Raw genomic sequence first — 19,907 nt, forward strand, 5'->3', positions numbered from 1 at the left:
AGTCCCCTTTCACAGATGAACATGTGGGTGCATGCGAAGTTACTTCAGTCAATGTCCAACTCTTTGCGACCCCATGGACTGTAGCCTGCCAGGCTTCTCTGTCCATGGGATTCTCCAGGCAAGAATACTGGAGTGGATTACCATGCCCTCCTCCAGAGGATCTTCATGACCCAGGAATCCGACCCGCATCTCATGTCTCTGGCATTGGCAGGTGGGTTGTTTACCACCTGGGAAGCCCACAGATGAATACACTAAAGCCAAGAAAGGCAGATGACTTATTCATGGTCCCAGAGCTGAGCTGATCAGTGAAGCACTGCATCTTCTACATACTGAGGGAATAAACTACTGACCCCTCATTAGGAGCCCTGTCACGTTTGGTGACAGTCTCATCATCACTGAGTAGAGTTACAGGTTGGCTGCGTGCATGTGCCTGGCCCTGTGTGAAGCCTCAGGAAGGCATGGTCTCAGGGCTGGTCCCAAGGGCTGGCAGCCTGGTTGGGAAGATGGGCAACACAAAACACCCACAGAGCTGAAGGGGACAGCAGTGCCTGCTAAGTGGCAGGTGAACGTGCAGGAGGGAAGGGGCGCTGTGGGCTAGGGTGGGAGCGCAGAGGGGGTGCCACTGGCTCTTGCCTGGTCTTTTAGGGTGGGTGGTATTCAGAGAGGTGAAGAGGCATTGAAGGTACGCTTTCCAGCAAGGAGAAATGGCCTAAATAAAGGCCCAAAAGTGAAAAGCCCATAGCAGAGGGCTGGGATAGTGTAGGGGGAGGTGAGGTGACAACCCTGCATGCTCAACTGAAGGTTCCTTGCCCCTTTCTGGAAGGAAGAGAAGAATCCCAAGACCTTCCATGTCAGTGCCAGCATGTGAATTTCCCTTATGAAACTTGAGAGCACCCTTCCTTCCCCAACTTCCGAAAAGGCAAAAATGAATTAATAAAGAAAGGGATAAAAACAAAGTTGTAAGAACCACAGCCTAAGGGCAGCCAGCAGGGGAGACTTTCCCCAGCAGCCAGAGATGCTGGCAAGCTCCAGGCACAGCACCTGCTCAGAACAAGCCCCACAGCTGGATCATGCCCCACCCACCCCCAGGATGCCCACAGGGACCCCCGAGATGCTTGCCATTCTCCTTGGTTCTCCCACTGGCCCACTGCCCATCTGGCTCAGGTCCAGTACGTGTGAGTCAGCCAATCAATCCCAGTGTTGCCAGGACAACCGGGGCGGGAGTGGGGGCCCTGGGGCCAGCAGGGGTGGGCATGGCAGGCGGGCTGTCTCCTGCATCTGGCACCTGCAGCAGCTGAGGCTGCATACAGTCCCCAGAAGGATGCTTCCCCTCCCTCCTTCTTCCTGGACTCCCATCCCTCTCTCTCCCTCCTCCTAGGACACTTGCTGCTAGAGGCTTAGGCAAATATTTAAAGCGGCAGTTGGGGGTGAGGAGGGTGGTGGGAACAAACACTTCTGTCTCTCTCTCCTTTCTGGAGCTTCTCTTCTGGGACTCTCAGCTCAGATGCCATGCCATTGTGCAACCTGGAGGCTAAAGGCTCTCCAGCTGGAGAGGGGGTCCTTGTGGAGACAAAGGAACCTGCCAGGGCTGGAGAGTTGGGGGCCAGCCTGTGACTGAAGGGCAGGGCCAAGGTGTGAGGGGGTGCCCAGCAAGGGACAGGAATTGGGGTGAAGTGTTGGAGTTCAAGTACAAGGAGAATGGGGTGAGGCCAAGAGAGGAGTGAGGTGTGGGGCTCTGACTTACACTCGAGTTAAAGTTCAGAGGTGAAGGCAATGTAGAGACCACTTGGCCCAGCAAGTGGAGGGAGCTGGAGAGAAAGGAAGCAGTCATTAATTGATGTGGTTTAGTACTACAAAGCAACAGAGATGACTTTTGGGAAAGAGACAGGAAAGGGGTAGAGAGGAGAAGAAGATCCAGAAGCGGTTCAGATCTGGGTAAGAGCATCCTCAGAGGATATAAAAAGAAGAGTGTTGAGAGGGTAGGGCACAAGGCAGCACTAAGCAAGTGGGCTGATTCAAGGACAAAGAGATGGGGACCCCCATCAGACACCACCACCAGCCCTGTGCAAGGCTGTCTGGGCATAACTGTCAGGTGAGGAACTGCTATCAAAAGCCTCCAGCTTGGGACTTCCCTGGTGGTCCACTGGCTAAGACTCCACACTCCCAATACAGGGGGCCCAGGTCCAATCCTTGATCAAGGAGATAGATCCTGCTGCCACAATAATGATAAAAGGTCTCAAGTGCCCAGTGCAGCCAAAAAAAAAAAAAAAAAAAACCCTCCAGCTTGATCTCTGAAAATGGTTTGCTTCTTCTTTGATGCAGAAAACCCAAAGAAACATGCAAACCCAGAAGTTCAAACATTCGTGTTCACTTTAGGAATATTCATGAAACAGCACAGGCTATCAAGGGTATGTATATCCCTAAGGCCACCAAGTGTTTGAAGGATGTCACTTTAGAGAAGCAATGTGTGCTGTGCCCTTGTTCCAATTGTGGAGCTGTTGATGTGCCCAAGCCAAACAGAGGGGCTAAACATAGAGTTGGTGACCCAAAAAGAATGCTTGAGTTTTGCCGCACGTGCTTAAAAATGCAGACAGTAATACTGAACTGAAGGGTTTCGACGTGGATTCTCTGGTCAACAAGCCCCCAAGATGCTGCACAGAACTTCGCAGAGCTCACAGTCAGATTAAGCCCTGCAGGACTCCCCCTGGCACACAGAGATGATCCTGACTGGGAAAAGAGCCAGTTATTCCTAAACTTGCCCAGAAACTTGCGCGGAAGAGAAAGCTGTCCCAGAAGAAACTGAAGAAGCAAAAATGTATGGTCTGGAAAATAAATTCAGCATAAAATAATTGCAGGGACTTCCCTGGTGGTCCAGGGGTTAAGAATCTGCCTGCCAATGCAGGGGACACAGATTGATCCCTGGTCTGGGAAGATCCCACCTGTCCTGGGACAACTAAGCTGGTGTGCCACAATTCCTGAGAACTCACTCTAGAGGCTGTACTCCGCAACAGAAGTCACTACAAAAGAAGCCTGTGCACTGCAACTAGAGAGTAGCCCCTGCTGGCTGCAGCTAGAGAAAGCCTACAAGCAGCAATGAAGACCCAGGACAGCAAAAATAAACAAACAAATAAATACAACTTAAAAATAAATGCAAAAATGGTAAAACCAGGTTAAAAAGAAAAAGCCTTCAGTTTACAAACAAGCCCATACAAAGAAAGAAAAACTGCATGTTAGTAAGAATTTATAACTAGAAGGGACAGTTTTCAGAATTTGGGAAAGAATGACCAGGGGCATGTCTGAGGTTAGGAACAAGATGTGTGGGAGTAGGCAAAGAAGGTATACTTGAATTGAAAATCTGACACTCCCAGGAAATTTATGAACCATTTATGAAACTCTGCACTGATGCCAAAGCACCTTGTGCCTTTGGTACTGTCCCTGTGGGTCCACAAGATTTCCCCTTCTTGAAGCTTAGGCTCCAGGGGCAATTTGGAGGCAATTCTGGGGGCAAATCTGTTCGGAAGTGTGGTGGACCCATTGGGTCTGGCCCTTGGTTGCCAAAGAGGTTCAGCCTGGCAGAAGAACAAGAAAAGCCATAAGATGGCAGAGGCAGGTGCCAGCAAGAATGGTAGGCATGCCAGGAAGACACCCACGGTGAGAGATGCAGATTTCCCAAGGGCAAGGTTGCTCAGCTCACCCAGCTTTGCTTTCCCTGGGGCCAAGAGGGCTCACGCGCCAGGCCCAAGGGCCCTTAGGCGCTCTTGCAGCTGGCTTATCCGGCTCTTGGCTCTGAAGGGCCAGGAACAAACAGGCTTCAAAGCTGAGGGCTTGGTTGGCAGACAGGGGCTGGATCTTTTACCTCTGTCCTGTGTCCATGCTGGCACATATAAGACCCTAGTCATACTCAGAGATGAGGAGGGAAGGTGTCTACAGCAAGATGGATGTGGGCAGCAAAGAGGTCTTGATGGAAAGCCCGCCGGTGAGTCTGATCGTGTGTACATGTATGTGTGTGTGTATGTGTGCAAGAGTGTATCTGTGTACGATGGGCTCTGCCTCCTCCAACCTCTCTGGGCCTGTTTCCTCACCCAAATTCATTCACTCAACTAACCTAGGACTGTGCAAAATTAAGACAGGGACACCAACCACTAAGACAGAGAATCTTGGAGTAACAGACTCAGCAGCCACTAATTCCCATACAAGGGGCTGCGAGCCATTAAAGGGGTCCATGGAAAAGACTGTAGAGAGCACTGGGAAAGGAGCCACTACGCGGGAGGTCACAGGAAGCTTTGCAGAGAAACTAACATTTGAGCTGGCTCCAGAGGAACAAGCCAGAGCTCAGCAGGTGGAGAAGGAGGAAGGCATTGCTGGAAGAAGGGATCATACACCTAAAAGCATGGATTTGGAGGGGAACTGGAGGGGATGGGTGTGGCTGGGATGTCAGAGGTGTGGAGGAAACAGCAGCAAGTGAGACTGGTGAAACAGGCTCTCTTGGATCTGTTCATGCTAGACCTCACTTCTAAGCATCTATGAGTTTGTTGGAATCCAAGCCCCCTCCTCCAGGAAGCGTCTAACCGGCTCAGCCCTCTTCTGCACATCCATGGCATTCGTTGTTCAGTCCCGGGAGAGACTGGGAGGGTGTCCCAGTTATGCAGGGAGAAGGAGCATCTTCATGACCTCATACCTGTCTCCCCGCCTGCCCCACATGTCAGGACTACTCAGCAGTCCCCGGGGGCCGGCTCCGCATCCCCTGCTGTCCTGTGAACATCAAACGCCTTCTCATCGTGGTCGTGGTTGTGGTCCTTGTCGTTGTGGTGATTGTAGGGGCCCTGCTCATGGGTCTTCACATGAGCCAGAAACATACAGAGATGGTGAGTAGGCTTGGGATGGGGTGGGCAGTGGATACAGGGCAGGTCAGATAGAGGCCCTGGGATGGGGTGGGCAGAGAGCAAATTGCCCACGGGGAATGAGGGGAGGAGGTAAGTGACACCTCAGGGAAGGACAGAGGTGGAAACAGGGTGGCAAACTCTGCCTGGGCTTTTTCACCAGCCCCCACCCCACAGTTGGACAATCTGTTCCCTCCAGTGCCTGGTTCCCCTGGGCCTCTCTGAGCTCCCAGGGAGGAAAGAATTGCATTTGAGTAAAGAGGACTGGGGCCTCCCAGGTGGTGCTAGTGGTAAAGAACCTGCCTGCCAATGCAGGAGACATAAGAGATGCGGGTTCCATTTCTTACCGGTCGGGGAAGATCCCCTGGAGGAGGGCATGGCAACCCACTCCAGTAACCTTGCCTGGAGAATCCCATAGACAGAGGAGCCTAGAGGGTTACAGTCCACAGGGTCTCAAAGAGCTGGGCATGACTGAAGTGACTGAGCACAGCACAGCACAAAGGGAACTGAGGGTGGGCATGAGCTGCAGGGATGAGTGGGGAAAGAGGAATGCCAGGCAGCACGATGCCCTCCTCTAGGTTCTAGAGATGAGCATCGCAGGCCCGGAAGCACAGCAACGCCTGGCGCTGAGTGAGCGTGTGGGAACCACTGCCACTTTCTCCATTGGCTCCACTGGCACTGTGGTGTATGACTACCAGCGGGTGGGTACGCGCGGACCTCTTGACCCCAAGGCTAAGGAACCAGTGATAATTCTGTGCTAGACCTCTTCAGCTTTGGCTTTCCTACAGGTTCATCTCTCCCCATGCCCAGCACTTTTGCTAAGTGCCAGATTCCAGTACGACTCCTTCCAGTGCCCAGCCTAGAGGGGGATGGCCTAGGACCAGAGTTAGGAGTGAGCTAGGCAGCGCCTTCCGAAATGACCCTCGTATGTTCCTGTGCCCAGCTCCTGATCGCCTACAAGCCAGCCCCCGGAACCTGCTGCTACATTATGAAGGTGGCTCCGCAGAGCATCCCAAGTCTCGAGGCTCTCACTAGAAAATTGCAGAACTTCCAGGTGGGTGTACGGGTAAGAGGGAGTGGGTTGGCTCCTCCCAGGGCTGCTGGCAGGAGCATTTTAGATGATGATTTTGTCACCTGTAAAACGCTGCTCCTCGTGGACTGCCAGGTGAATGTCCTCCCTGGATCCCCCTGCACTGAACCTTTCCTAGCCAAGTTCCCCATCCCCGCCCCGCAGCCAAGCTGCTGGCTTAGCTGAGCCCACACACCCCCTGGGGGCTCTGACTCCAGCACAACACCTTCTTTACACAGAGAGACTGCCTGGCACACCTGAGGTCCCACGATAAGGACCACAGGTGAGACAGAAACTCAGTTCCCAGGCTCCAAACCAGATGCTCTTTCCAGGCCAAGCCCCCAGTGCCTTCCTCGAAGCTGGGCCAGGAGCAGGGCCGTGACACCGGCTCAGCATTCTCTGGGGACCTGGCCTTCCTGGGCAGGACCGTGAGCACCCTGTGTGGCGAGGTGCCCCTGTACTACACCTAGGACTGGTCAGGTGAGCAGGTGTGACCTCCAGGGCACAGGAACAGATGCAGTCCTGGACGGTTTGGGCCACCTCTTCATGTCAGCTGACCAGGCACTGGGGGACCCAACAAGATGGGGTCACCTACAGAGCTCCAGGGAGGGAGGTTCACAGACACCCCCTCCAGTCCTTCTCCCTCACATAATAAACAGTGTTTCTTCACTTCCCAGGGCCCCAGGAAGCCCCAAAGGGACAGCGGAGATCCAGGAGCAAAGGGTTTTGTGCAGACTGGCAGGAAGCGGATCCTGTCGACACCACTGGGACTGGCCCTGGAGAAATGGGAGCTGTGGGGAGAGGTGGGCAGAGGAGAAGCAGCTCCTAGGGCCCAAGGGGGCTCCTACCACCAAAGATTAAAGCATCCTGATTGCAAAACGAAGGGTGTACCTCGTCTGTCCTCTCACAGCCCGGCTCTTGGTGGGGGCCGGCCAGGGGAAGGCTAGAGCCTTGCGGGCGCCAAGCCGGCTTTCCCGTTCTCCCCCATCCCAGGGTGAGGAGACCGGGGAGCAATCCGCGGGCTCCAAGCGCCCTCCAGTGGCGTCTCCCGAGGGAGGGAGCGAGACGGAGACGGCGAGAGACCGAAGGACCGAACTAGAGGGACAGGGACCGAGATGGGAGAGAGCGAGGGTCCGAGAACCCGAGAGAGCGAGAGCCGCAGGCAGGGAAACGCAGTCCGAGACGAGGGGGGCGAGAGCGGGGCGAAGGCTGCACGATCGACCCGACGGCGTTGTCCGGAGGCCCAGGAGGGGGCTCGGGCCGGACACCCGGGGGATCGGCGCCCCCTCCCCGGCCCCGCCGCCTCGCGCCCCGCGCCGCCCGAGCCCCCTCCGGGCCTGCCGGCTCCGTGCCCTCCCCGCCTCGGGCTGGCGTGCGTCCCGGCCCGGCCGATCGCCGTCCCGGCCCCGAGGGGGGCCGAGCTCCGGGCGAAAACCCGCCCTCCAGCGAGCTCATTTCCCTAAAGAGGGGGAGAGGGAGGGAGGGAGAGAAGGAAAGAGACGGAAAGAAGGGAAGGGAGAGCGGAGAAGCCGGGCCGGAGAGGGGGCGGGAGACAGGAAGGAGGGAGGGCGAGCAGAGGGAAAGGGAAGAGGTAGGGAGAGCGCGGGGGGAGAGCGGGCGGCCGGGAGCGCCCTCCCCTCGCCGCCAGTCCTCCGCTTCCCCTCTCGCCCGCTCCCGCGTCCGGGCGCGACCCGCCGCCGCCGCCGCCGCCGCTGCCGCCGCGCCCGCCAGCATGCCCGGCGTGGCCCGCCCGCCGCTGCCGCTGCTGCTCTGGCTGCTGCTGCTCGCGCGCCCCGGCCGGCCGCTCGACTTGGCCGATTACACCTATGACCTGGGGGAGGAGGACGACGCAGAGCCCCTCAACTACAAAGACCCCTGCAAGGCGGGTAGGTGCCCCCGACCCCGCCGGCCTGTCCCCGGGGCGCCAGGGCCGGGTGCGGGCGGCCCGGGGCCCGGAGGGAGGCGCCGGCTGCTTGAGGGTTCGGGGGAGGACAGTCCGGTGTGGGAAGCTGGGAGCTGCCTGGTTGGCAATGCAGTGGGGAACAAAAGAAAGAGGGAGAGAGTCGGTGGGGGGGGGGAAGTTTGGGGGAATTGTAGGGACTGAAGTTTTCCTGCGATTGGTGTGAGCTGCCCAGTGGCTACCTCTGGTGTGACCCCAGGAGGGTTCCTCCCGGGATACAGGGAGGAAACCTGTGGCCAAGGAGGCTTTTCCTTCTACTGGAAACTTTTCCGGCCAAACTCTTGTGTGTGTGTGTATGTGTGTGTGTGTATGTGTGTGTGTGTGTGTGTGTGTGTGTGTGCACACACACGCAGTTTTCCCTTCTGCCAGATCCGGGGCTCCAGCACACTGGTGTTTTCCGTCCTGTCTGTCTGGGCTGCCCTAGGGGCTGCACATCTGTCCGGCTGGGTTCAGGGAGGCCTCAATCTCCAAGCAGGTCTCCTGAGACCCACCCCCAGTCCAAGTGGAAGAAAGTTTTTTTCAAGGGATCCTCTGAGATCATGCCCCCTGGGGATCCCATTTCCCCACCAGCAGCAGCAGCTTACTGAGACCTCAGAGACAGCTGTCAAAAGTCAGAGAAGCCAGCTCAGGACTGGGACTGACTTCTGTCCCCGTGTGCCAGAGGCCCCTGCCAAGGCCAAGTGATGGTGGAAAGGGGGAAAAACAGAACTCAGATACTGTATATCAGCTCTCTCCATCCTACAGACACTGGAGGTTAATTAGCCCAGGTCAGGGCCCCGGAGGGGTGTGTGTGTGTGTGTGTGTGTGTGTGTGTGTGTGTGTGTGTGTGTGTGTGTGTGTGTGTGTGTGTGTGTTCTTTGTCCATGAAGACCTGGTGTAACCCCTTCACTCCTGCTGGGCCCAGAGGGATTCCCCCCTGCCCCCCCTACCAGAGTGACCAGATGGTCTTGCACTCCAGCCGTTTGCCTGATCGGATGACCCTGAACAGGCTGCCATGGACAAGAGAACACACAGGGCATAAGATATCAGAACCTTTCCTCGACTTCCAGCCTCTGATTTCAGACTGTCTTCAAATAGCCAGGGCCAGGGGAATGACACGGGGTGCTTGGAATTCTAGACATACCTATGGGGGGCTGGGGGTCAGGTTGCTCTGGTTCTGACCCAGGGGACCCCTCTTTGGGTGATGGAGCAGAGCAAACTGCAGGCGTAAGGCACCTTCCAGTGGGAGGAGGAGAAGCCAAAGCCTCAGCCCCTCCTCCTTCACCCCAGCTGGGCTGTGAGCAAACCAGATGTGAGCCTCCATCTTTCTCACCGGGCTTGGGGTGGACATAAGGCTAAGTGGCTAGAGTGTGGGCTTTGCAGGCAGGCAGACATAGCTCTCAATCCTGGACCCACAACTCATCAGCTGTAGCATCTTGGGAACAGCAATTATCATCTCTGGACTTTGCTTTTCTCACCTGTAAAATGGAACTGATAATACGTTTCTCCATAGAGTTGCTGGTAAAGATTAAGTGTGAGAACACATATAAAATACATATTAGAGCTTAACACTCAGGAAGCACTAAATAAACGGTGGCTTACCCCGTTTTCTGTGCCTCACACACTTACTTCATTTTTTTTTTTTTCCTGAGAAAATAGGCTTGGTTTTCAGGAAAAGAGAATAGCTTCCCAACCCCATCCTGTGTCATTTATTCATTCAACTGCCCTGCATTTGGGCTTCCCCGGTGTCTCAGACAGTAAAGAATCCGCCTGCAATGCAGGAGACCTGAGTTCAATCCCTGGGTGCGAAGATCCCCTGGAGACGGGCATGGCTACCCCTCCAGTATTCTTGCCTGGAGAATTCCATTATGGAAAGGTGCCAGGCCATGGTCTTGATGTTGTGAGAGATAGAATTATAAGCCAGGCTCCCTGCCTTCAAAGAGCTTACAGTCCAAACGGGGCACAAGACATCTGTGGATGAACCAACTGCACAAACCAAGATATCCTTACGTGCCACCTTGGAGGGAAAGCCCTTAAAGGCTCAAGGAACCTCTTGCCCCATGGTAGTGGTGCTGGCAGAGAAACAGTGATCACAGCATGCCGGGAAGGTTTGGGAGATCTAATGGAGAAAGAGAGCTGGACAAGGCCTTAAAGAATAGGAAGGAAGCCAGGCTGATGTATTTCACTACCAGTTGGAAATTGGAGCGATTTTTTGGAGCAGCAGAGGTTCAGGGCTCCATCCCAGTCTCAGATTTCATGCTGACTGGGTGGGGCTAGCTGAGTTGGAACTTCAAACGAGGGCTTTGGAGCAAGTTCTCTACTAGGGTGAAGTGAGGCTTGTGGGGAGCTGGGCCAGGCCTAGGGGTGGCCAGGAGAGCCTGACAAGGCCAAGACTTGGGGTCGGAGCAGGCTTCCCTCCTTAGTGTGACTGGTACAGCCCTTCCTCCCTCCTGCCTGCCTCCTAAGACCCCATATCAGCACCCTCGGGCCTCAGGTCCCCAGATTCTTTCCTCTGTTTGTGTTAACTTCTCCTGCCTGCTGTTACCTCTTGCCCCAGCTGAGCCCTGACCTCCAGATGCTGGTGGCAGATGGTGTCTGTCTTGACTTCCTTTGAATGCACCTGGCTGTACCTGCTTGATGCTCTCCAGCTCCCTTCTCTTCCTTCTCCTTCTTCTGACTGTCAGAGTTCCGGTTACTGTTGGCAGTAAGGACAAAATTAAGACCCTTGAGACCCTGGAGAGGTTCAGGCAAGACCAAAGCAAAGGGCAGGAAGCCAAAATAGCCTGTGTGTGCTCAGAGCTGTTTCCACCAGGCCCTCTTTTTCTCTCCCAGGGAGATTGCGACTCAGCCCTCATTTTTTGTATGCTGGGATGCCAAACCATCAAGGAAATCATTTCCCAAGATTCCCAGTTCCTTCTGGCTGCCCCAGATGACTCAGGGCTCTGGGAGAGACCATAGAGGCAAGAATTGGGACGCAGCTGCTCCATTCAGCAGAGAAGCCCACAGGGATACTCCTGAGCCAGCAAGGAACTTAATTCTGCCTCAGTTGGCAGCTCAGAGATATGCTATGGGGAGGCCAGGTGGTCTAGTAGCTCACCATCCTTATCCCAGGGGCTTTGTAACCCAGATTTGGACTTCACAGGGCCTCAGAAGAGTAGATTATAGGCTCTGGAGGTTGAGAAGCAATTCCTTCTCCTGCCAGACCACTTTCCCCCTCCAGACACGCTGCATGAGTCACCCACCCACCTATACCCCTGCTCCATGAGTCACCTTCTCTTTTCGGTGCCCCAAGGGAGGAGGAAAAGTCTTATAATCTCCCTGGACTCGGGATGAATGGGGAAACAGTGGGACTCCCTTGGAAGAAGAAGCTCTCAGAAATTCTAGTTTCTCCAGGGATTTTGGGAGAAGATATTTTGGAAGGAGGTGATGTAGTAGAGTGTATCACTCCTCAGGCCACTAAAGACCTAAGGATAGCTAAGGGATTCAGCTACTTTCCCTTTCTCCTCTCCTCTCTCCATTTCTAAAGGTGCCCCTCTCCTTCAGTGAGGGGGTGTAGCCTGTGAAATGGGGTGTGCACATACAGTTCTTTGTGTATTTGAAAACACTGGGACTTGCACAGGGAAGCAGTTAGTGTGTTTTTACACGTCTGTGGGTGTGTCCCTGCTTTATGGGCAAGTCTACTCATCTGTGCATGTAGGTACTCCTGAGTACATGTGTATGTGCAAATATGCCCCTGTGTGGAAATGTATGCCTGTGATTAAGTACATGCAAACACTTGCAGGGGGGCTTCCAGGTGACACTAGTGGTAACGAATCTGTCTGCAGTGCAGGAGACCCTGGCTTGATCCCTGGGTGGGGAAGATCCCTTGGAGGAGGAAATAGCAACCCACTCCAGTATTCTTGCCTGGGAAAATTCCATGGACAGAGGAGCCTGGTGGGCTACTATCCATGGCGCCACAAAGAGTCAGACATGACTGAGTGACTAAACACACACACAAACACTTGGAGGAGCTTAAGCATGTCCTCCCCCAACTAGAAGCTTGCTAGAAGCCTGCATTTGTGTGATGGGTGGGACCTGTGTAGGACCCCTGGTACACATGGCTCTTTATCACACCAGCCAGGCTCCTCTCTGTTCTTCCAAAAGAGGAGGCGACTCTGTGGAGTCCCAAGGCCAACTGAAGGATGTGCTCAAAGGATGCAGCTTGATGTCTTTCATCTCCTGCTTGAGGTGGGGGGACTGGCTATGGAGCATTCATAAATGCCCCTGGCTGATTTATAGCCTGAAAACAAAACAAAACGTTGGATTCCATGTTGAAAACAACTACCACTCTGAGCTTGACCCTTCCTTCTGGGTGAGGAGGGGCTTCCTGGACTCTCCAGAATCCAGTTTCCCTAACTGCCCTGGAGGGCATTGCGCATGGTCAGGGCCTTCAGCTCCTGGCCTTAAGGCTCTCCTGCCCACCCCATCAACCCTCCCCCCTCGGTTCCCTCGCATTCCTCAGTCATGACATTCACACCCCTGGGTGCTGCTGACAGTGAGAGCTCCACTTCTAGACTTGCCCAGGGCTGGTCCTGCCTTCTGCTCAGCTAGCCCTCCACACTGCCTTGCTCCCGCAGGCCAGCACAGTTCTGTGGCCTCTGTACTTGGAATTAAAGGTTCTGCTTCTCAGGGGCTTCACTGAGCCCAGAGGCCTGAGTGGGTGAAAACTGTATGGTGTTGAAAGTAGAGAGCTGACCTTGAGACCATGGGGCTATTATTGGGGTGATGTTAACAGTGGCCATTTAGTGGGTGCTTACTATGCTCCAGGCTTTGTGTTGGATGCTTTCTTTACATGCTTTATTTTGTGCAGTTATCCTGGGAGACAGATTCTTTTATTAGCTCCTTTTTTTATGTAGGGGAAAATTGAGTTTTAGAAGAGTTTTTGTGACTTGTCAGTGAGAGGGTAGTCACTCAGATTCAAAGCAGATCTGTCTGACTCCAAAGACCTTGTTCTTTGCTGCTGTGTCCGAAGATGAGTTTAAATATCCAGTCACACTCTATCCCTGTGATGCCTACGGTTGTGCCTGTGTGAGCCTGAGGGTACAATGTCTGTGTAGAGGTGCAAAGAGAGAAGAGGTGTAGGGGCATTTACACTGGGTGCCTGTGTAAACTTGAGCACATAGGACCCGCCACCACCTCCATGGGGTGTATCTCCCATCCCATGCCCTTGCTCAGACCACAGCTGAGAAGCACCTTGTATTGCTGTCCCATCAGTTGCTGAGCCAAGGCCACCAAGGGTGATGTTTTCAGTAAGAAAATTTTTCCCATGTGGAGGAAGAAATTCTGGGCCACTTACCAGTTGGTGACCTTGACCAAGTCGATTCCCATCTCACATTCAAGTGTTCTGATCTCTCAAGTCAGGACTGGCATGAGCGTGCGTGCTAAGTCACTTCAGTCATGTCTGACTCTTTGCAACCCCATGGACTGTAGCCTGCCAGTCTCCTCTATCCATGGAAATCTCCAGGCAAGAATACTGAAGTAGGTTGCCATGCCCTCCTTCATGGGATCTTCCCAACCCAGGAGTCAAACCTGTCTCTTGCATTGCAGGCAGATTCTTTACCACTCAGCCACTGGGGAAGGCCCACTCAAGTCAGGGAAGAGGGCTCAGATCTAACCACTAGGTTATTTCTCCAAGAGTTTGTAATGGGATGCTCCTTGGCAAGTGTATGGCTGGAATTTGGCTTATTGGGAATATCCCTGGTGGGCCAGGATTAATGAATTCATTAATGTGAGAGCACTTCGTCAACAGGAAAGCACCAGGCAAATTTCAACAGATATTTACATAAGGTGTCATTATTGCTACTATTACTGGCTTAAAGGGTTTGGAACTTGCTGTTGGTTTGTGTGTGTTGGAGCTTCTGCATGTGTGTTTTAGGACTGTCTGTGATGTGTATATTTTTTGGTGGATGTGTGTTTCTGAATGAGTATTTTTGTGTATATGTATTTAGAATATGGGGCTTCCCTGGTGGCTCATTAGAAAAGAATCTGCCTTCCAATGCAGGAGGTGGGAGTTTGATCCCTGGGTTGGGAAGATCCCCTGGAGAAGGAAATGGCAACCCATGTCAGTATTCTTGCCTGGGAAATCCCATGGACAGAGGAGCCTGGCGGGCTGCAGTCCATGGGGTCGCAAATGAGTCAGACATGACTTAGCAACTAAACAAACAATTTAGAATGTGGGTTCTACAAGCTGACAAACTCGAGTGCAGTGAGCACTGGACTGGGAATTGGGAGGCCTGAGGTATAAATCCAGCCTTGGTAGTGACTAACAGCATGATCTCCATTAAATCATTGCCTTTCTGGGCCTCAGTTTCTGCATCTATAAAATGGGACACTGGCCTAGACAGTTGCTAAAGTCATTCCACATTCTGCCCATCCAGCTCCAGGTCACACCTGTCGAAGAGTGAGTGTCTGTTGGCACATGTTTGCAAGCCTGACATATGTCAGCATGACTCTTCACTTGAACAAATGTATATCGAGTGCCTCCTACCACCAGAAGGGGTGGTGTGGGTGCTGCTCATGTGTGCAGAAGTGTCTATGTGACTTTTGTAGCTCTGTTTTGGATGACACAGGTGTGGATGTTACCGTGAGTCTGGCAGAGCACTGACGCAGAGTCAGTCTGGCAGAGTATGATGCTGTGGTGATGACTAGGGGTGTGTGTGTGTGTGTCCACCCAGTGGGCCAGCTGGTGAGGAAAAACCTGTGTGCAAGGCCTTAAGGTTAGAACAGTTTGTGTCATGCTGCCCGCCAGGCCTCTGTAGCACTGGGGATGAGAAACAGATGTCACTGTGGGTGGGTCTGCGGGAGGCTGCTCTCTGCTCCACCTCCAGCATCGCCTCCTGCCTCCCCCACGGCAGCCCAGCATGAAGCTTGCATCTGAGCACCTTCCAAAGCACTTTCCGAAGGGCTCAGCTCCCCCTGTATTTCTCAAAAAGCAGACTGTTCAGTCCATCCCTCTAGAAACCTCATGAAAAGATGTTCAACATCACTCATTATTAGAGAAACACAAATCAAAACCACAATGAGGTGTCGTCTCACTCCAGTCAGCATGGCCATTGTCAAAAAGTCTACAAACAATAAATGCTGGAAAGGGTGTGAAGAAAAGGGAACCCTTCACTGTTGGTGGGAATGCATACTGGTACTGCCACTATGGAGAACAGTATGGAGATTCCTTAAAATAAGTTGGGAATAGAATTGCCATATGACCCAGCAATCCCACTGCTGGCTGGGCATACCCCTTAGGAAACCTCTCCCCACAGCACCAGAAATCAAAATGCCCTGGGGTGGGGGACTCTTTTCCCCCAGATCTTTCTCCCTCCCGAGAGGGGACTTGAGACTCAGAACGGGAATCACTGTTAAACCTTTTCCTCCAAGCCCATCAGGTGTCCTGACTTCCCTACCACACTTTCCCGCTCCCATTTTTATTCATAGGGTCCCCCTCAGTGTAATTGAAATGGCAATTGTTAAGCGAATTCCATATGCCCAGCACAATGCCAAGGTTATGGACCCCCAAAGTAGACACTCTGTCCTCTTAAGGCCTTTCATTTTGTTGGTAATACCCATCCCTCCCTGGGATTCTCCAGCTCTGTTTTTGTTTACTTGTATATGTTTGAAGGTCAGTTTCCTACAAGCGAGCGGGAACCACTTCTGTCTTGCTAATCACTAGAGTAGCATCTGGCCCACAGCAGGTGCCTACTGTGTGCTCAGACTCTTTGTGACCCCATGGACTATAGCCCACCAGGCTCCTTTGCCCGTGGGATTCTCCAGGCAAGAATATTGGAGTGGGTTGCCATTTCCTCCTCCAGAGGATTTTCCTGACCCAGGGATCCAACCCCCATCTACATCTCCTGCTTTGCAGGTGGATTCTTTACCGTTGAGACATTACTAGGCATATGCTAAAGAATGATGGAATACGTGAAATGACCCTGTCTTTGAGGAGTCTGGTGGGGCTGAGCATCAGCTTTGATGAGATTTCAGCTGAAAAATGAGCTTGAGTTTCCCAAAAGATCCTCAAAGCTGGCCCCTCACTACTCTTCTTCCTTAGAAGGCATTTGAGGATTACAGTTGCAGTGAGGGCCGGGGGCGGTGGCCACAGGGTCGGGCTGTCAGTGCTGCACTGGAGGACTGACTGTCCTTGCCTCTTCTCTCTCCAGCTGCCTTCCTTGGGGACATCGCCCTGGACGAGGAGGACTTGAGGGCCTTCCAAGCGCAGCAGGCTGCAGATCTCAGACAGCGCGCAACCCGCAGGTCTTCCATCAAAGCTGCAGGTACACTGGGTATGGGCCAGCCCTCCTCTGTCCCAGAAACGTGTTCCAGAATTGGAGAAACAGGGAATGCCTCTGTTCTCAGCCAGGCCCTCCCAGGACAGAGGTGGTGAACTTGAATCCAGCATAAGGGCTTGTCTTCTCCTAGTGTATTTTTATCCCTTCCCCAGCGTAGTGACAAGTGTAGACATACCCAGAAGCTAAGCACCCATGTTGTTTTTGCTTACAGTTTATGAAGTACTTTCAAAACCATTATCTAACTTCACTGTCCCCAACCACCTTCAAAGGTAGGTCAGGACAACTCCCACTTTACAGACACAGATCTTCCTCACCTTATGATTGGGCTGAAAATGTGAAAAAGTCAAAGTGTTAGTTGCTCAGTCATGTCCAACTCTTTGTGACCCCATGGACTGCAGCCCCTCCAGGCTCTTCTGTCCATGGAATTCTCCAGGCAAGAATACTGGAGTGGGTAGACATTCCCTCCTCTAGGGGATCTTCCCGACCCAGGGATCAAACCCGAGTCTCCTGCATTGCTGGCAGATTCTTTATTATCTGAGCCAAGATGGGGTACATCCTGATAAACCCATCATAAATTGAAAATAGCTGAAGTTGAAAATGCTTTTAATACACCTAATCTGCCGAACATCGTAGCTCAGCCTAGCCTACCTTAAAGGTGCTCAGGACACTTAAATACACCTATTACTGGGCAAAATCATCTTAACACAAAGCCTATTTTATAATAAAATGATAAATCCCTCATGTAATTATTGAATATTGTCCTGAAAGTAAAAATAGAATGATAGTCTGGGTACAGAATGGTTGCAAATGTGTGGGTTGTTTCCCGGCACGATGGTGTGGCTGGTGGGGAGCTGCAGCTTGCTGCCACTGCCCAGCATCTCAGGAGAGGATACTGCCTATCACTAGCTTAGGAAACTTAAAATACAAACTTTGAAGTATAGTTTCTCCTGAGTGTGGATCACTTTTGTCCCATCATAAAGTCAAAACACTGTAAGTCAAACCATCATAAATCAGAGACTGTCTGTACAGAAACCAAGAGTCACAGAGGTAAGGTGACTTGCTCAAGATCCCAGAGCTAGTCAGTGGCGGAACTAGGACAGGAACCCAAGCCTTCACACTCTAAATCCGAAGTTCTTTGCTCAACCCCACAATCCCTCCTGGCCTCTCCTCCTGCTCCCATTTTGCAAGCCTCTACGCATCCTTCATGGCCCATCTCAAGAGCTTCTCTTGGGAATCTTCCTTGATCGTCTCCCAGGCATGACCAGGCCACCATTTGCTGTGCTCTCTCTGCTCTGGGCTTATACTATTAGCATCTCACAAGTCGAAGCACACTGCAATGACTGGTTTATACCTCTCTCTCCCCAACTGGACTCGAAGCTCTTCAAGGTCAGGGGTGGGTCCAAGCACCTCCCAGCCAGCCTGGCACGTGTGAATGGGGGAGGGGAGGGTGGGGTCGAGGCCCTGGGCTCTTTCAGTTCTGTCCAGCCTTCTCACTGCTTTGCAACGTGGTCCTGCTCACAGATAACCAAAGTGGGGGATTCTCACTTGGGGCCTGTTCTGGGCACACTCTGGTGGTGTTGGGTAGTTGTCCAGTCTGCATGAGGGAGGATCTTCGCTGGGCAGTCCATGGAGTAAAGGTCAAACTATGCCAGTGAGCAGCTGGCATTGGAGGGTGACCTGGTGGCCTGATAACTGGCAAGGCTTATTTGACCTTAGTGGGGGGACTAGGATACATGGGATAAAGGGAAAGACAAGGGGAAAGCTGAATGGAGATTTGGATCACCTGGACCTGCCACTTACCATCTGACTTTGGACAAATCTTAGGCTTTAGTTTCCTTATCTGTCAAATGTAGGTAGTGATGCTTGCCCAGTCCAGCATGAGAGCTACTGTGTCAAATGAGGACCTGTACTTGGGAATACTTAAAGAAGACATTAAGTTCTGTATGCTCCACAATTATGAAGGTTCCCTGGTGGCTCAGGCGGTAAAGAATCTGCCTGCAATGCATGAGACTCAGGTTTGATCCCTGGCTTGGGAAGATCCCCCGGAGGAGGGCACAGCAACCCACTCCAGTATTCTTGCCTGGAGAATTCCATGGATAGAGGAGCCTAGTGAGCTATAGTCCATGGGGTCACATAGAGTCAGACATGATAGAGCGACTAACATTTCATTAGCTGAGCAGGAATGTTTCCTAGTCTCAGGTTCCCTGTAGGTCCAGGGAAATTTGTCTCTTATTCACTTGTAGTCTATTCTTATTGTTCATGGCAGTTACAGTTTATAGTTATAAGGTTATAACTATAACCTTATAGTTAGTTATTCCATAAAGTCACTGCAAACACTGAATTAGTGAATTCTGAGCCATTACTCCTAGGAGAAATACAAGGTTAAGTTCCTACAAGCCTCTGGTCACATTTTCATCAACTTGTTAACACATAACCAAGTCATATATGTGTTTCTATTTAAAGACATCTTATTTGCTATATCATTGATTTATTAACACTGAACTCATGGTCAACAGCACTGTAAGTCAAGCCTGAATGAAGATTATCTAACACAGGTATTTTCTCTGTATACATCCCAGCCCTCTTGTACCTGGGAGTTAAAGGGAGGGTCATTTTAGACAGTGAAATCACCAAGAAAAGGCATAAAAATGCAAAAAAAAAAAAAGTGGCACTAACTAAATTCTGAAGAAGATACTTACCTACAGAATGAGCTGAAACAGGAAGGCAGCCTGTCCCCTTGTTCAGGCTCAGCCCAGGTCATGTACATTGGGTGACTCAAATTTTTCACTGCTCTGTGCATCACAGCCAGTGACTGTGAAAGAGCTGATGGTCTTGATTTGGGGGTTTTACAAATTTTAGTGAGTGGGCAGGTACAGAACCCCTAGACAATGAGGATTGGTTGTCATTTGCTTCCTCCTGCCCTTCATGCTCTTGCTACCAATGGCTTCCTTTTTCAGTTTCAGGAAACTCCTCTACCCTCAACAGCCAGAACGCTAGTATGAAGCCTCAGAGGAGAAGCCATGGGAGATGGAAAAGCCGGTCCCGGAGCCGGCGGGCAGCAACGTCCAGACCAGAGCGGGTGTGGCCCGATGGAGTCATCCCCTTTGTCATTGGGGGCAACTTCACTGGTGAGCATGATGTTGGGGGCGGTTGGGGGTGGGGGCCCCGGAGCAGCCTGCACCCCACCCCGGCCTCGGCGCGGCCCCGTCCTGCGTGGTGGTCTGAGTGGTGCCTTCTGCCTGTCTGATGAATGGCTGACTCTTTAGCAGAGGCTGGAGGTGAGCCCACCTGGACACTGTGGCAGCCTGGCCTCCTTTGTCCCCACAGGCAGCCAGAGGGCAGTCTTCCGGCAGGCCATGAGGCACTGGGAGAAGCACACCTGCGTCACCTTCTTGGAGCGCACGGACGAGGACAGCTATATCGTGTTCACCTACCGACCCTGCGGGTGAGCAGGGGCCCCTGGGCTCTGTACCCTCGGCCATCGCCCCAGCCCGTGTTCGGTCCTGGGCACTGCAGCCGTCCCCCCGGGCACGGCCCTGGCTTATCTGTCCCTTCCCGCCATGGGGGCATTTCCCCAGGAGCTGCCCCGGATGTGGCTCCGACCCCAGCACACAGCCCGGGCATCACGCGCTCAGGCCCCTCCTCCACCCCTCTGCTCCTTGGCCCCCCTGGCAGCCACGCCCGGCCCCTGAGTGGATGCA

The 19,907-nt window shown here is 52.8% G+C and overlaps 2 protein-coding genes across 4 annotated transcripts in view; both read left to right on the forward strand.

Moving 5' to 3' along the window:
• The first annotated feature begins 3,863 nt into the window (after positions 1-3,863).
• SFTPC (surfactant protein C) lies at positions 3,864-6,828 on the forward strand. Its single transcript, XM_040242688.1, has 6 exons — positions 3,864-3,976; positions 4,707-4,865; positions 5,459-5,581; positions 5,824-5,934; positions 6,282-6,429; positions 6,627-6,828. Exons 1-5 carry the CDS (start codon positions 3,908-3,910, stop codon positions 6,417-6,419), a joined length of 600 nt encoding a protein of 199 aa, XP_040098622.1. The 5' UTR covers positions 3,864-3,907; the 3' UTR covers positions 6,420-6,429; positions 6,627-6,828.
• An 826-nt stretch (positions 6,829-7,654) lies between these two features.
• BMP1 (bone morphogenetic protein 1) overlaps positions 7,655-19,907 on the forward strand; it is a 46,009-nt gene continuing 33,756 nt past the window's right edge. For 2 of the 3 annotated variants that reach the window (XR_005721395.1, XM_040242708.1), the window contains exons 1-4: positions 7,655-7,835; positions 16,078-16,191; positions 19,164-19,334; positions 19,534-19,651. Coding sequence is in view for 2 of the 3 variants with exons in the window: in XM_040242708.1 (XP_040098642.1) it covers positions 7,682-7,835; positions 16,078-16,191; positions 19,164-19,334; positions 19,534-19,651 (557 nt within the window). In the remaining variant the exon portion in view is untranslated. Of the gene's footprint in view, positions 7,836-16,077; positions 16,201-19,163; positions 19,335-19,533; positions 19,652-19,907 lie in introns of all 3 variants that reach the window. The other variant, XM_040242699.1, reaches the window with a different exon arrangement.

This window comes from Oryx dammah, unplaced genomic scaffold (genome assembly GCF_014754425.2).
Source record: "Oryx dammah isolate SB20612 unplaced genomic scaffold, SCBI_Odam_1.1 HiC_scaffold_1, whole genome shotgun sequence".
NCBI lineage: Eukaryota > Metazoa > Chordata > Mammalia > Artiodactyla > Bovidae > Oryx > Oryx dammah.

Bases quoted from the DNA above. Each gene is read 5' to 3' on its own strand.
- SFTPC (XM_040242688.1), top strand. From the start codon at position 3,908: ATGAGGAGGGAAGGTGTCTACAGCAAGATGGATGTGGGCAGCAAAGAG. The intron at 3,977-4,706 runs GTGAGTCTGATC...CCCACATGTCAG, and splicing joins TCTTGATGGAAAGCCCGCCG to GACTACTCAGCAGTCCCCGG. The intron at 5,935-6,281 runs GTGGGTGTACGG...TGCTCTTTCCAG, and splicing joins GAAAATTGCAGAACTTCCAG to GCCAAGCCCCCAGTGCCTTC.